Source organism: Blennius ocellaris (assembly GCF_963422515.1).
Source record: "Blennius ocellaris genome assembly, chromosome: 5".
NCBI lineage: Eukaryota > Metazoa > Chordata > Actinopteri > Blenniiformes > Blenniidae > Blennius > Blennius ocellaris.
Window position 1 is genome coordinate 20,883,778 of NC_137654.1, and position 17,480 is coordinate 20,901,257.

The 17,480-nt window shown below is 41.4% G+C and overlaps 2 protein-coding genes across 3 annotated transcripts in view; one reads left to right on the plus strand and one right to left on the minus strand.

The window, feature by feature from the left end:
• The window catches only part of nkain4 (sodium/potassium transporting ATPase interacting 4), a 45,821-nt gene extending 39,050 nt beyond the window's left edge, over positions 1-6,771 (plus strand). The window contains exons 6-7 of one of the 2 annotated variants that reach the window (XM_080496688.1): positions 5,156-5,240; positions 6,357-6,771. In XM_080496688.1, the coding sequence (XP_080352814.1) occupies positions 5,156-5,240; positions 6,357-6,366 (95 nt within the window). In that variant the 3' untranslated portion in view covers positions 6,367-6,771. The remainder of the gene's footprint in view (positions 1-5,155; positions 5,241-6,356) is intronic. The other variant, XM_080496689.1, reaches the window with a different exon arrangement.
• A 2,154-nt stretch (positions 6,772-8,925) lies between these two features.
• birc7 (baculoviral IAP repeat containing 7) lies at positions 8,926-13,858 on the minus strand (the record flags this gene model as incomplete). Its single annotated transcript, XM_080496137.1, has 7 exons — positions 8,926-9,125; positions 9,320-9,385; positions 10,367-10,576; positions 11,335-11,380; positions 11,534-11,615; positions 12,409-12,508; positions 13,366-13,858. 7 exons carry the CDS (start codon positions 13,856-13,858, stop codon positions 8,926-8,928), a joined length of 1,197 nt encoding a protein of 398 aa, XP_080352263.1.
• Between the last annotated feature and the right edge of the window lie 3,622 nt (positions 13,859-17,480).

Genomic DNA, 17,480 nt, shown 5'->3' on the forward strand with positions numbered 1-17,480 from the left:
GACGGAGACCGGAGGGATGGATGGATAGATGCAGGAGGTGCAGGTGGCAGTATATCCTCAGGTTCTAAAAGAGAGTGAAAAGGTCAAAAAAAGCACACGAAAGCGCTTCTCTGCCATAACTGTGCAAAACATTTAGGCTGTTTTGTATATTTATTGTTATGCCTCGCTCCTCCACACCAACTGTGAGTGATCAATGCCAAATGGAAGAATTGTATCCTAAAATCTAAGCATTTATTTTGTAAAAATATGGTGTAGCTCTTTAGAATTCTGACATGTTTGAACTGCGGGTTTTCATGAGAACAAATTGCAGTAATGTATCATCAGAATTATGAATAACTTACTGAAGGTGACTTTCTACAGTATAATCTAATGACTCTGCATTTAATACCAACTCTTCTGGCAGCAAGCACTTTGTCAAATGTCTAAAAATACAATACATTCGTGAAATCAGTTATTGGTCTGTTGTTAAACAGTCCCAGTTGGTCAAAACAGTGAACCAGCTTAAACAATATCAGGATGCTCAAACTGAAGTAGCTCAATAAAAGTAGTTAATGTACATTTTGTTATCATCACAGTTTCGTTCAGATATTCTATTGGGTTCACTCAGTAAATCTTAGGTTCCCAGTCACACAACCCAAAATACATACACACCAAAATAAACCCCTGCAATTTGTCACATTAGAAATTGCAGGGGTTGCAAAATGAAAAGTTTCCATCATAACAAGTGTGAACGTCATACCCCAACAAAGGACGGTCACTCTGCATCAGGAAGGTCACATGTTTTGCAGGATAAAGAATTTTTCCACATGCGCTAACAAAGCCCTTTTGCCGAGGCACAGGAAAACTGGTGGCCAGCCAAAGAAACAGCATGAAAGTGGCTGCTGGTGGTTTGGAGCGATTTTATATCAGTAGGTCTGACAAAGTGCAGGTTGTTTTTGCTGAAAGGTTTGTGAATGTTACAAACCTTCATGTCAGCACGGACCAGTGAATAAAAGTTGTAGAGGTTTGGGACTGATAATCAAGTTGGTTATGAATTCAACAGCGTAAGTGGTGTGAAGATTGTTGTGTAGCTTCTCTGGTGTTGAGACGAACTTCACACACACAGCAGTGCATGACAAGTTTAGATGGGAGGTGTACACAGATAACGCTCCATGGCTGGACAATTAGGAGAAACCCAGAAAAATCTCTGTAAGTCAGTTAGTGTTAATGAGGGATATAGCAGTGCCAGGTACGACTTCCCCAGAGTACAAAAGTACAACGTCAAGAGGCAGACACATAAAGCAGTTTCCCACAGGAACTAAGCTTAACACAGAAGAAAGTTAATTATGATTAATATAGACATTATGATTAAAATGTAGCACAATAAAATTCCCTCCGCACCAATGCTGGAAAGTAGATTACGCTACACTATGACCGTATGATTAGTCTACAATTCTTTCTACAGAATGACAGCGACCCCAATCAGGCAGTGAAGCCATTTCTAAAATGAAGGAGTCCCTATCGTGCAGTATTTATGATTCTTCATGAAACTTTATTAAACTTTGGTCCACCAGAAGTTTAACATCGTTGTTTCTGCTTGACCCCTTCTTCATGTGTCTCCTCACAACTGTTGTGTGACTGGCCAGAACTCTAAAGTGATCTAAATGTAGATTCTCAGGATTTATGAAATGCTTTTGACCAGGGCTGCACAATATGCAGTAAAACGCTCAAGATATGAGTGGCTGAAACTAGACCAACACATATATGATGTTGTTGTAGATATTGCAAGGATGGTATATCGATAGTGCAGCCCTATCTTGGACAAACATAACTTTATTCTTTTACTTGCCACCTCCAGAAAACACATTGTTCATGCAAACACTGAGCTCAAAATCACACTGCTAACCACCTCGCCGCGGGGCGGCCCTGGACACAACATAACTGACAGCTCAATTAAGGTTCACTTGATGTTGAATGACAAGCCAACATTGCCAGTGCAAACAAAGTTTTTCAGACTTTGTGGATTTGTTCTTCCTGCATGGACGATTTAGTTTGAATGCACTTTCAATCACACGTCCACACACTTTTTTATATGCAGAATAACTGAGCAGAAAACAGCTCAACTGGCCCTTAAAGCAAATGAGTAGCCTGTATCGCCATGATGATCGCTGTGTAATGGTGTGTGAGAGTAGAGGAGAGTAGAGGAGCGGACGTGCCAACTTAGAGGGGGAGAGAGAAAGCGAGGGGGGGGGGGGGGGAGGCTTGTCTTGTCAGAGTTGTTCATTTCTTCCAGCAGTACAGACTCTGTCACCCAGCATTATCTGTCTGCTGTCCTTATCGTGCTCACTGTTTTTGTCCTCACTCTGTCTCGCCTTCGTTTTATTCTCACCGCTTACCATTTCTTCCCTTTTGGTCTATTTTGGTCTATTTTCCCCCCCATTTATCTTTGTTCGTACGTTCATTTCAGTATCAGGTCGCCCACCACACTCTCACACGCACACATTCACACACAGTGCAGCACTGCTTCACACTGTCACAGGCCCTCGTGGTTCGGTGCTCGTCGACGCTGAGCCCGTTTCCACTTGAACTGCAATGTAATCGCCTTACATTACTCCGGCTCGTTTAGAGGCATCACACAGATGCCTTAACTACTGACCTACATACCTTTCATTTCTTTCATCTGTACTCACGGGGGTGAAATCAGCTCTCTCACTCTGCTGCAGAGAAACTGATCTCGCCTCTTTCACCTTCAGAGAATCACGTGTCAGTCAGCCGCTGAAAATCAGCTTCCACTCCTCGGCAGGTCTCACGTGTTCACAGTTGCAGTTCGTGTCACAGTTTTCAAAAAAAAAAAAAAAATGTACTTGGTATCGTAAAACAATAGATTTGTCCATCAAGTATCACCGTCTACCTCCAGTTCCCCCACAGAAGCTTTTTCACATGCAAATTATGAATGTTTTGAGATAGATTGCTTCAGTTTGAAGCATTCATAGAAAACTGGAGTAAATTGTAGTGAGACATTTCAAGTAATCCAACGTGCCTTGATGTTTTAAAGCAAGTTTTTTTTTTTTTTTTAATGTGCACAAGTTATCACACCTGATCTGATGGAGCACGATTGTCACAGATTTTCCTTCATTTTATGTTGTTACCCACCAAAAGACGACGGTGAAGCCCACTTGGTTGTAAAGAGGAAGCTGGTATCCAATGGTTTAATCAGCTCTGGTAGGACTCTGAAGAAATGTTTGAGAAGAGCAGTTGTTTGTCCGTATGCAATCATCCATAAACTGGAGACAAAGAAAATGACCTGAGGAGAATTTTATCAGAAGGAAAATTGTGTGTCTGCAGTTTAAAATACAGAAAAGAGCAGAGCTGCTGTTGCAGACATCTTCCAAACACAGCAGAAGGAAATATTTGTGAGGCTCAAAACTTTATGAAGCGCTGAAGCTGCACATGAAGAGTCTGAATTTAATGACCCATCCATCCATCTGCCTTGAGCACCTGCTGTATTCTGATAACGTTCACAGATCTTGAAGCTCCTCCCAGTGGGAAAAGTAAAGCAGTTCTAAATAATATGATAACTTTTTTGGCTGATTGACATGTGCAATATTGACGTGGCATTTATCACTAATAATATAATCCCTGTAAGTAGAACACTGTAACAGAACTGGGGACTCCAGTACACAGCTCACAAACAGAGCTGGTTTTAAAATTCAGACAGGGGGAGGGGTTGAAGCGTGAGCAGACAGTAATCCTCAGCACAGGTACAAAAGAGAAGCACGGGAGGGAATCCAGAAAAGGGTCAAAACACGAAGGAAAAACTGAGTGGGGAAAAATGCTGGTATGATTGAAGCAGGGAACAAAATAAACTGGAACAGACTCACAAGACAAGGTTATATACACACCGCAGGTAGACACAGGTGAAAGCATGGGGAGGTGGTCGCTTAAAATCGCAAAAAAAAAAATCTAAATGTGTTTTTTTTAATCCCTAAAATGATTGCTGGGTTTTGTTGTTGCGGTGAACAAACCTGAAAGTTTCAAAACTGTAAAAGTGAACTATTTCTAATTCCACTGCAGCCCACACGGCAGCTGTCATGACGTGTTAGACTGACTGGATGATAGATGGATGTAGAAACTCACACACTTCCTCCTCCAACTGTATTCCTCGGCACGGTTTATCATAACAGGGGGAAGAATTCAAACCTGCCTGTAATGAGAAAGTGCGTGTGTGTGTGTGTGTGTGTGTGTGTGTGTGTGTGTGTGTGTGTGTGTGTGTGTGTGTGTGTGTGTGTGTGTGTGTGTGTGTGTGTGTGTGTGTGTGTGTGTGTGTGTGTGTGTGTGTGTGTGTGTGTCTGTCTGTCTGTCTCCTGCTATCAGGACCTGATTTAGCTGTACAGTAGTTTCCAGGGCTGGACTGAGTGTGTGGTTTTCTCCTTTTTCTTTTCTTATTCTCTCCATCCAGAACGCTCTGTTTGTTTTGTGATTCAGGTTCAGTCTACAGCTTGTATTTTTCCTGTCCTGATACAGAAGACTCACAGCTTCCAAAACATGCTGGGTTTTTTCTTTTTCCCCCACACAAACTCCTTGCAGTTAATCTCGTCACTCCCCCACCGCCAGTCAGACCGCCTCCCCCTCTTCCTCCCCTCTCCCCCTCCCAGCCTTTGAGTGTCCACCTCAGAAGTCGTCATCCTTTTCCTTCATCGAAATAAATCTCCCTGCATCACTTTGGGGCCTTCGTGCCCATCTCTCTCCCGGCTGACGCAACACTCGTTTGCTCATCTCGCACCTCGTCGAGAGCCTGAACTCTTCGTGAGAAAACAAACAGGGAGGGCCGAGTGGCGGCTGGAGGTCACCTCTGTTTCTGAAGGCTATTCCTTCTCTTTGGCTCCAGCAGATGCACCGATGAGGCAAAAAAAAAAAAAAAGTTTAAATACAGATCAGTGTTTTTTTTTTCTTCTTCTCTTTATTTGTGGACCTTGTCAAAGTTAAAATGGAAAAAAAAGACATTAACTTGCACTATTCTTGGCAAGCTGCCCAGCTTTAACGTCCCCGCTGCATCTGTTCACACTCTGTCCTTTGTTTTCATCTCATTCCTCACTCAAGTTGTTTCACTGTTTGTTTTATCACGCATGTCGTTTTATTTACTTTGTTATAGTCTGTCGTTTTATTTTCTTTTCAGTTGATTTTATTGGTGGATTTGACCCATTTCCACTCTACCATGTCAATGAGAAACCATCTCATCTCCTCTTAAAGCCCATGTACCTGTAAGTATGAGTGTGCTGTCATCCCTGTGTCTTTCTGTCTCTGCTCTGCGACCAATAACAACACTGATGATTTGTATTGCGTCTTTTAATCACATAATTATAGATCAATTTAATCAGGTGGCATAGAGAGGAGCTGAGCTTACCTTTCAAAATGTTTGCTCTTGGTGTGACAAGAAATACTGAGATGACAAATCTGTCACTTAGTGAAAAGATGAGCTAAACCTCAAAGACCTGCTCACTGCCTACATGGGTCACTTTATATCTAAATTTAGCACACTTATTATTGTGTAAAAGATATTCAATTTAGCAGGAGTTAGTTATGTGCTTAGTTAACCAGAGAGTCACTCTCGGTGGGTTTAATGCTAAAACTGGCTTAAAAAAAACGCACACCCAAAAAACAAAAACATAAGATATCAGAAAATACCACCTGAAACACTGAAAAAAAAAAGAATTAATTAGTCATTGTGACCAGGAATGGCTGCTTTATTCCTTTTTGGGGTTTAAAATTACTTCCTTTGGGGCAATATGTAAAGTGTGCATACAACACAGGACTGGAGAGCAGATTTGGTCCAGAAGGGGATTTATGGGAGAGGAAACTGGAGATTTAAGTCATGTCTTGAGAAGAAGCTACTGCCTGAGACATCCTGTCAGACTGCTGTATGTGTGTTCATGCCACAAACAGTTATTGGCAGGATCACATGAAAAGAAGATTCACTCTAAAACTGGACGAATCAATTAGGTTGTGCAGAGAAGTTAATAACAATAAGCAGGGAAAGTCATGTAATAATTCTCTGCCAACATGAAATGAATATTTTATTAGCTTCTTGACAGTTTAATCAGCTCCGTCTCTAATGGGAGGAAGTTTTTGTCTCCCCAATCTACCAGGGCTCATATCCTGAATAAATGCTTCCAAAGGTGTGTGTGTGTGTGTGTGTGTGTGTGTGTGTGTGTGTGTGTGTGTGTGTGTGTGTGTGTGTGTGTGTGTGTGTGTGTGTGTGTGTGTGTGTGTGTGTGTGTGTGTGTGTGCGTGCGTGTGTGTGTGTGTGTGTACTGACAAAAGTTTCTCAACAACTGCTGATCCTCTGCCTTCTCTTCCTGTGTTTCCGTTCTCTCCAGGTCTACGTAAATAAGATCCAGCAGGGCGGCGATACAGCAAATTCCCATGAATGCGAGATGGCTGTTTCTGACACAAACCTCCCTGTGCACGGCCGCACACAAGACGTTCCCCTTTTTTCTGATTCCTCTACTTTAAACATGTCATTTACTGGTGTGCTGCCCAGAAAAAGCCAACATTTCTCAACAAGGGTCCATTGTGCTGAGGTTACGGAAGAGGGGAATTACAGTGTAACCAAATGTGTATTTAGGGATATTTGTGTGTATAGGAAAGTATCAGTACTTTGTGTTGGGCTCTCTGCTGAGGTCCCAGTGGCCTGCACCACTAATAGCCCCCAGGACTGTGACTGTATCGAACATGTACAGGTAATATATTGTTTGTGTTTGTAATCAGGGACTGCCCGGCGTTCCCGGTCTGTGGTGCTGCGTCTTAGAGGACACAGTGATTTAGCATATTATTACAGGTTTGGCTCAAATCTTGGCCGGAGGGCTGATTTACAGCTGAGCCTGTGGAATGAGCTATTGTGTGCCGCCTGTTTACTTAGGGCCGGGATCTGTGAGCATAAATACAGGAGCGGTGCAGGAAGAGGCAGGGGAGGGGAGAGGTGGAGGCTGGGGAGGGACCGCAGCACCAAATCTACAGGGGCATCCGTCAAAAATAGAAAATGTAAATAATGAAGCTAGAGGGAGGAGAGGGAGTTTTTTTTTTTTTAACCTAGTTTGAAATGTGAACTATCAAGGATGCAAAAGAGCCTGTAAGAAGTGTTTAGACACCCGGAATGGCATGCAAGTCTTAATTTAGTTATTCTTGTTATTGTGACTTTATCCGCAAACAACAGTCAGTATTTCTGAAACGTTTTGTGTTCAGCTTTGCTTTCACTTTAGCTTTTTGCAGTTTGCTGACAGATCTGGTAAAGGTGCTCATTACACACATTTAAGTAAATGTTATTTTCAACTAGAATTAAACAATAGAAACGCCTTTATTGTTCATATCGCACATGGCTTGTTGGGTATGGTAAAGCAGAGCCTTGTTTCCACTCAGTTAAACAGCTGGAGTTTCTTCATGGTGATAGTTGTGATTGTTTTATTGCATGTTGCTATGTGTAAGTCATATAAGAGCAAAGCGGCATCTTTAACCAGCTGTGTGAGAGCTGCAGAAACTCAAAGAAATGAAAGAGATGCTTTGTTCGAACCTTTTTTTTATTCACGCTGAAGTGCGCACACATGGGTCATTTCGCTTTTACTGATTGGCTGCACTTTTTTTGATCACTCGTGGTCTATCAGGACAAAGTCAGACATTGCCAGATCCCCTGTTGCCTTACTGTGTGTGTGTGTGTGTGTGTGTGTGTGTGTGTGTGTGTGTGTGTGTGTGTGTGTGTGTGTGTGTGTGTGTGTGTGTGTGTGTGTGTGTGTGTGTGTGTGTGTGTGTGTGTGTGTGTGTGTGTGTGTGTGTGTGTGTGAATCACTACTGCCCCCTGGTGTTTAAAGTGTTCATGTACAAGTTGCGAGGCTTCCGAGTGTCTGCAGCATGTTTGATCCCTCCTAAATGTCTTCTTGCCTTGCTCACAAGTTCGTTTCTTTATTTCTGTTTCCTCTGTCAGTTCTGTTAAGTTTAAGGTTTACTATTTAACTCGCTGAAGTCGTGTCTAAAATTTGTAATGGAATGTTTTCTGTTGAGTTACAATACTTCTCGGAAGGACTGTATTCTTCTCTTAATTTTGGGGGGATCTGTTTGTCCATTGTCAGCACCGATAAATATTCAGAGTGCGTGTCTGATTCCTCTTTGGTATAAAAATACTTCACTGCCAGATAGACAGCCTGTAAACAGTTATAAATAAAAATCATACGACCACTTCTGCTGGCTGTGAACAGAGGAAGCCACTTTGATTGGATTTGTCGCCTCTATTGGAGGGATGCAATAATTTACGTCACTATTGTCTTTTTAATTTAGATTTTACACACTATAGTTGGTATGTGGGTGAGCAGATACACAAAGCACCTCATGATGTAACATAATCAGCAGTAGTAGTTATATACTACTAAAGTCTTTATGAAGAACAACACAACAAAACAAAAAAAACAACAACTAGTCTTCCTCTCAGTGCAATACAGGCTTTTACTGACTGATATTAGTTGAGACCTATCATGCTTGTTTATGTGCTAATCTCCACTGAAAATATCCCACCTCTTGTAGATAATCTTTATATAATGTTGAAAATAGTTTTTTGTTTTGTTTTGTTTTGCATCTGGTGTGGCTTCAACCCAACGTGACCTGATTGTGTAATCCTATTTATCCAAAACTGTGCTTTGTGTTCATGTAAATAGGTGTTTGTTAATAAAAGAATGTGCTCTTTTAATGACCCCGTGTCTCAATCAGTTGGGAGAATATGAATAAGTGTTGGAACAGGTTCAAATGTTTATTTTAGGAAAAGATCTGTAAGCTCAGAAAAACAAGCCACCGCCACTCTTTATTCTTATGGGCATGGGGGGGGGGGGGGGGGGGGGGGGGGTGGAGTAGAGGAAAAGTCGAGGCCACTCGTTCAACACCTGCACAGGCTTTTCACTGCAGCCCTCATGACATAAAAGCCCGCACACTGCCTCTGATGACAGCTCTGCAGATGGGGCAGTGACGCAGGCTGGCGGCACAATCGCCACAAACCACGAGGTGACCACAGGGGATGAAGACGATGGACACCTGCTTGTCCATGCAGACTTTACAGGTCCTCTCCTCCTGCAGCTGCCTCAGCAGCTCCTCTGGACTGGGGTCTTTCACTGTGAGAGAAAGCACACGCAGAGAAATAATGGACATGCATTCACAAACTCTACAAAAGAGATAGTGACTGACACCTGATTGGTGCCTAAGCAATTGTATGAGACCAATTCCACAAGCTACTCCCATAAAAAGACTATTATAGGTGCAAAATTGGATTTTTTTCAGGAAAATCAAGTAAATGTTGAGAACTGACCTCTCTCTCTGATGGATGCTGGTGTCCTCACATTTGCTGCACCGGAACCCGGCCTCGTCTCAGACTCTGAGGTGCGCAAACATGATGAAGCAATGGGCAATATTAATTATAAAGATTTACATTGTGATACATTGACATATGGATTAATGGTAATTGTTGTGCACTCTAACAAGACTAGGCATGTATCTCACATATGGCTGTATTCTACATAATTATAAATGAGTGGTTGGGTGCTTGGGCATTTTCATGTTGTGTTGGGGTTGAATTTTAAATAAAAAAAGAGGTGATCAGAATTTGAAATTGGAAGGGTCCTGTACCATTCAGTGGTGTACTGTGTCAGCAGGTATTATTTACCATATTTCAGAAAATAGTTCACAAACATCTATTACTGTCAATGGTCACTGAGGAACAAGTGTGGACTTTGTGTTTTATCTATCCATTAATCTTCTGCAATACTTCATCTAACACATACAGCTACAGGACACCAGTTCACCTGAATGGCACATTTATGAACTGTGTAATGAAACTCTAAGCAGAATATCTAGGAATTGAAAGCAATATTAAAACTTAATAGATGATTAAAGCTTTGAAAAGAAAAACAGAACACGCAACAAAGCACTGACATGGCTAACTGTCTCTGACAGGTCTGAAATAAACTCGTGAATCTTCAACTACAGTTCACACAAGTAAAATAATTAAATTTTTTACAGATGTGGCATAATTTCTTTTAACAAATCTTCTAATGTGTTACTTTTTAATGTGATACATGCAGTGTGAAAGCCTCGACAAAGTCTTCATTCCAATAGTTACCAAAATTAGGACAAAGATCTAGAAAATAGACCTCATAACTCTAAGTAGTGTAGATGTGTATGCATCACTATGGAAGATGTGCTGAGAGCAATGAAAAATGAAGTAGTGAACCTGCACCAAACAAGCACTAATATTAAACCATCAGGGCAGGAGGAGGGAGGCTGTGCAGCTGCATCGCATCTGCCAATCAAAACAGTGGACATCCACCAGAGTGTGCTTCACTGCACTGGCTGTTACCTCTGCTCTGCGGCCCTCTCTGTCTGTCCTCCTCTTCAGCTTGCAGCACGTCTGTAACCAGGTCAGATACAGACGTGTAATGCTGGCCGGTCAGGAGGTACTTGGTCTGGACCAGACTCTCCACCAGGTTGGGTTCAAAGCCCATCTGGAGCACAGTTTGCACCACAGGAGAGAGCATTGCAGACGAAGCTGCCAGACCTCCCACCATATCTGAGGAGAAAGGAGGAGGGTAAGTCTACTGACCCACCAGTAGATGTCACCGTACAGTGTAGTTTCACACTGTCCAAACGACTGCATTATACAAACTGCAGTTAAGTAGTTCAATGTAGGGCAACACATTAAGTTTTTAAACCACAGACCTTCAGTCTGTGTCTGCTGAGAATAAATATATCTATATCCCCTTCACCGCACGGAATAATTGCCCTCTCGTGGCTGCCCTGCAAGCATGAGAAATAGTGAAATGATTTCCATAGTGCTCCCTAATTACTGCGATCCTGAAGCAAACATTAGCTCAGGTAATTGAACAACCAGTAATTTAATTTTAGCTGTCTTGAAGAGCAAATAAATGAACCTTCTTTCTACAAAATACTGTCTGCTCGTCAGCTTATGTGGAATTTTAAATGGTGTCCATGTAAGGAATCCGTCCATCTATCCATGCTGATTCTCAGCAACAGTGGCTGAGCTCAGGATAATTCAATCAGATGCTTGATCCTTTATCTTTTCCCCTTTGAGCAACCTGCAGTGCAACTCCAATTGTTTGCTCTTCTTTTTCCTCCTTTGTGTGAACAAGCAAGAAAAAAATGGTGACACTCAGATTCTTTGCAGTACAGGATATACAGAGATAATCACTAGCATCAAAGCAGGAAGCTGGTACATTGTCATTCACATGTGTTTTGTAGGGATTGTTTGTTGAGGTTCTTGGTCTATAATGAGTATTTTCCGTCTTGTTTCAGTTTTAGATGACTTACCATTTCTGGAAGCGATATCTCTGCCTGTAGGGGTCTGTGATCCTCCCTGGAAAAAGTAATGATATTTTAAAATGACCATTGTTGGCCTTATGAATGATTTAAATGCAGCAATAACAAATGGTCCATTAATGTTGTTCTGCTATAATGCTTCTGACACTCCAAATATTTATTGACAGATAGGAAAGGAAAATGTTCTCACCACAGTCTCACCCAGATGGAAATGGGCATCTTGGATGTTGCTGATGTACTCCTGCCCTCTGGACTGAATTAGAAACTCACATCTGTAAAGTAAAAACACATCAAAAGCACATTTTAAAACAGACGCGGTTCCAGTAGTAGTCGGAGCTCTCCAGGGGATGACTCCCAAACTAGGAGGGCAGCTGCAGCAAATCCAGATATAAGAACAATGCCTAAACCAGAGGCCTCAAGCTTAGATCCTGGAGGGCCGCAGCTCTGCATGTTTTCCAGGTCTCCCTTCTTCAGCGCACCTAAATGTCCTGGCAGTTTATCACCACTTCCAGCACAAAGCCAGACAATGAGCTGCTCATTGCAATCAGCTGTGCTGAACCAGGGAGACATTGAAAACATGCAGGGGCTGCGGCCCTCCAGGATCTGAGTTTGAGACCCCTAAACCAAGCAGCCCTAGGGACAGGGGCATCAAGATCAATCTTGAACCAGAGTGCAACTAAAAGTGAGGCAACAGTGCTAACCACTACTCAACCGAGCTGCCAGCTTAATATTTACATAGATTATAACCATATACCTTGACATCCACTTTTGGAAGTTAAGCTATCTCAGGTGCTTTTATGCTTTATGTCTCCATAATGTTAAGATCAGGGCTCTGCTGGGACCATTTGTCAAAGCAATCTCTGTACTTCTTGTCACTACAGATCCTTCTTTATGAGGCCATTGTAAAGCAATGCAGAACGGATTCCGGATTGGGTTGCATAACCAATAAAATTAACAGTGTGAAACATTTGCACAGCACAGCAATATGTAAGGAAATCTTGATATTTAAACGGCAAATTATGCATTCAACGTATGTCTTTATATCCGCAGTCAAACTGGTGTTACCGTGGAAACCATTTGGCATGTTCCTGCCAGGGGTCATCGCCCGTCTCCCAGTTCCTCAGTCCTCCATCACAGTAGAAGCACTTGACGTTGTCTCCATGACCTGGGATATAAAAAAACGAAAATATATACCATGAAAAGGGTCTAATGATCCAGATCCACTCAATCTTTGCAGCTTTACGGGTAAACACAGAAAGTCTCTTCGCAACCCGGTGTTGTCCTAAATGCAAACACATCATGTGGTTATGTGAGTGACACTGGACAGGGAATCGATCGCATGCGCAAGCTGCAAACCTGTAAAAATGACAGCAATGGTGAGACAAAGCTTTTTTCACAGAGGGCAGAATGTCAGAGTCATTGTTAGGGAGCATATTAAATGAAAATACTCTCAGGAGTCATTTTGAGAGGGGTCACCAACAAATCACAAGAAACTTTTGATCTACATAGTCTAGTCACCTGATCCACATATTTCTAAGCTTTACAAATGCATAATATCATGTCTATAATTAGCCCGAATGCTTGTATAGTTTAAAATCACATTGTTTCCACAAACAAAATGTTTGTTTTCTTCAAAGGAGAGCTCGAGACTTCCTGTCTCAAAAGCGATTTTCACATATATTAATGACAAGACTGACACAAGTTGCAAAGTCACTGCAATATTGCCACCACATTATTTTCAAGTTGTTTTTCCACAGTGTTGTGCTTCGCCTCTGTGAAGCTGTAGAGCTCTACTTCTTTAGCAACCCCAGCTTTGTCCAGCTTGTTCTGTCCACATTATCATGACTCAGCAGGACAATTGTATCATGAACTCTCTCACACAGAGGGGGTCACTCTGCCAGTGCCTGGGTTAAAGCTGAAAATTACACAGAAACATCCCCATGGTATTGATATGTATATTATAAACATTTAAAAGGATTTTAATGGAAACATTCCTAGGCTTTGTAGTAAGTCATTGAGTACCTGTGTAAAAGAATCCTGCTCTGGCGAGAACATCTGGCTGAACCGAGGCCTCGCTTGGCCAGTTGTGGAAAGTGGTGAGCCGAGAGTCCTCTCCCTCCATTTCTGGGTACACAGCTTGTCCGGCAGTTCCCTGGTCCTCCATCGTCATTCTCTGGAGCTGACTCAACAGCTGGCCATCCACAGAGTCGGATGAGCCAACTTGGAGTGGAATATTTCCCACAGCTCGACCCAGAATGAAACTGCAAGCAGGAAAATGCCTCTTATGCTCAGCTGCCGGGTTGTCCCCGTGTACCCAGCATCGTAAAATCCCTCCACAGCAGAAACACTGAACTTTATCATCCGGCCCAAGATAGAAGAAGCCTGCCTTCGCCAGGTCTCCAGATGTGACAGGTGCATCTGCTGGCCAGTTATAAAAAGTTCGAAGCCTTTCCCCTTCCCTTCGCATCCCCGGCTCCTCAAGGATGTGCAGCATAGTTCTCCTGTCATCCATCATTCTGCAGCATGAAGTTTTTCCTTCCGCTTCTTGTCCTGTGCCAGTCATCCCTTTTGCGGTCCATAGTGGAGCGCACACTGAAGGTAAGTGCAGCACACTGGCTGAAATAATATGATGAGCTGCGGGGGCCTGCACAGCAGCCTACGGGAGACTGCTTTCCAGAAAATCCCACAAATGCCAGAACGTGTGCTCATTGATGCTTGAATGAATGACAGGGTGAACATGCCATGTCGCTCCGCCTCCTGGGAACCAGCCTCACATGTTGATCATGTTGCCTAGCAACTAATATGACTATTAAAAGGTTTTATTGTGTTCACAAAACAAGCCTTAAGCACAGGGGTGTAATATAAAGCTTACAACTGAGCAAAAAAAAAAATCTAACCTATAAAACATAAAGATACCATAGATTATGTTGCATGTTTCCACCAGGAACCCATTAGATTACAACAAATGTTCACTAGATAAACTTTCGTCGAGAAAAGAATATATGAATAAAAATAGATCTATTCAACATGACATGTATCAATTAAATCAAGGTTTTCACTGGCTAAATGCAACAAATGATCAGTTGAGTAGTCTTACTTATTGCTTAAAATGATAACAAGTACAAAGGAAAAGATGGCACCCCCATTTAAAATGACGCAATGTAATATAAAACTCACTCCCACTGTTTACTACAATATGCAGAAGTTCTACAATGGCCAAGTATTCAGTTAAATTAGGTTAAATTTCAGTCAATAAGACATAAGCGATTGCAGGTTGTAGACTTGAAGTTGAATCAGAAACTAATCAAAAGGGAAAATATAAACGCCCCCCCATAATGTAAATGTTACATATAAAACAATCAAACATGCAGAAGCCAGCACATTGTTGACATATTTATAGTTCAGGTTATATCTTTGTCTATGCTTGTGATATTGCTGTCAAATGTTATGGAGTTATCCAGGGGGGCAAATATAGACAGATTCTATGTAAAATGGCAGCTGAACATCATTCAAATCCCTGAAATAATGAGTCCAGGGAGACAGATGACCAGTCTTCACTCATGTCCTGTTCTTTCCCTTCTTTACCATCTAAACACCCAGTCAATACCCAACAGTCAATCAAGTCAATTTTTCTGGAATTTTGTCACCGGTATTAAAAAAAACTCCCCTTTATGATGAAAACAGTATCATGTGTTGCTCAATGTAATAACTAAACAAAACCAATGTCTTCATTCATAAAATTCAACAAACAATCTTTTTCATGTGTTGATGCATTCTAGACCTTTTCTTCTTTAAACCTGATTATTGATCATTGCTCACCTGATCAATGAACAGGTGAGCAATACACACATTTTTCATCACGCCAAGGGAGCTGAATTAGCAACACAATGGCCAATACAACGGTTCAACAAATCCTGGACAGCTCCAAACATCCAACTCCACGAGACTGGACCTGAAAAATAAATTCCTTTCAAAGCCAACGGGAGCCGACGAAGTACAGGACCAACATCACACTGACCTCACCAGTTTGGAGACATGGAAGAGTAAACCATTTCTTTTCTTTTCTTTTTTCTTTTTTAAATATTGATGCTTACTTACTCTACTTGCTATCTTTAGTGGATCCACATGACTGAGACATCCAATCTTTTTCAAGACCTCACATCACAGCTCAAAGTCTGGACTTGGACTAACACTGACAGTATTATTAGAGAGAGAGAGAGATAGAGAGAGAGAGAGAGGGAGGGAGAGAGAGAGAGAGAGAGAGAGAGGGAGAGAGAGAGAGAGGGGGAGGGAGAGGGAGAGAGGGAGAGAGAGAGAGAGCGAGAGAGAGATGAAGCTGAGTCTCTATGAAGTTTCTATTAAATTTAGGAATACAATGATACCTGCTGTAGTTTTGACCAGTGACTAATATGCTAAGTGTTTCATACTGAGTTGAGGTAGTATTATCAATGTTGGAAGGCATGTAATGGATGAATTAAAGAAGGTAAAATTCTAATGTGTATTAATTTCTATGAATGAATGATGGTTGTCACACATTGCATTCAGGCTATTTACTACAAAATGTGGCAGAATATTACAAAATGTGGGAGCTATTACATAATGAAGTGACAATGTATTACATTTTGTGGAGTTATTATATAACATGGTGTTGCAAGGGTTCAGTACATCAAGACCATGATGTAATTAGTGATATAAATACATCTAAATTGAAAACTAAATGGGAAGAAGGTAATTTATCTTGCATGCTCGTTGCATGCATGAATTTCCATCTATCAATTATCATCCAATGTAGGACTGCACAGACAGGAGTATTTCCTAAATACTATATGGCAGTTACTGTATAAACAACATTCTGTTTCTATATAATTTTATATTACATTCACACGGTTCTTTTCATTAGTTCACTGTTCGTTGATTATGTCCATTTTTTCTTTTCTTAAACTCAAATAAACCTTAATTTGAGACAATCCGTTGAACCTTAATTCGAGACAATCTGTTGGACTGCAAACACATTCTATGAGACACAGGAGACTTTTGGGAAGCAGTAAATGTTTGATCACTTGGTGTTGGTAAAGTGATCGTCTGTGCTTCAAAAGTGGAGCAGAAGACAGCTGAACAAAGTCCAAGAGCTCATCTGCAAAATAAATCCTTTATTATGATGCTGCACATTTGCTGGCGATGAATATATCAAAGTGGAGCACGCAGATGAAACTACTCAGTTTTATGGTCGATTATTTTCCCTCCTACATACCACACTGGAGTCGTGTTAGCGTAAGATTGGTATTGGACAAAGACCTGTGAGGAGCAATATACAATGCACTGGAAGTCGTTTACACTAGAGGCTGCCAGACTTAATAAGTTCCTCCTCCTCTTATGAGCAGAAGTGAGTTTAATTTAGGTGCAATATTATGTTCAAGAACTGAAGTGGTGCTAAGTTCAATATCATGTGCAATATGTGCACTACATTCACCACCAGTGATTAGAAATCATTCTTTATGACTCCTCAGTATCACAGCTGTTACTACTGTCAATGTCATCTTCCAAATGTTTCCTTATGTACCTGCTTCACAAAGGAATCAAGCAAGAAACAAAAGGCACTGTAGAATTACATGTACACACACACACGATTCAGAGACCTGAATTCACTCAACCGAAGCAGCATGTCTGTGGACTGTGAGAGGAAGCCAGAATAGCAAGAGAAAACCCAAACAGACACAAACACAAAAAATGGAACATGCAAACTCCAGACAGGAAGTCTCTGGTGTAGAAAAAAAACCCAGATACAATTGAAAACTATGTCCTGTTCGTGTGTAACTGGAAATATTTCAATACCAGTCATATAAACAGACCAGCCACAAAAAAATGTTCAATTCAAAAACATTTTGGACCATCTTCAGTGCTGTTGGGATTCTTAGTTGATTAAGCAATTTACTTTAAAAAAAAAATGTATCTCTGTTATTTCTCTTTCTGCCTGTCTATTTCTATTCTTTAAATGGTTGGACAGAATATGAAATGTAAATAAAGTAGTTTTGTAAAATAAAAATCTCTCTCTCTCTCTCTCTCTCTCTCTCTCTCTCGCTCTCTCTCTCTCTCTCTCTCTCGCTCTGTGTGTGTGTGGAATAAAAAAAAAGAAAAAA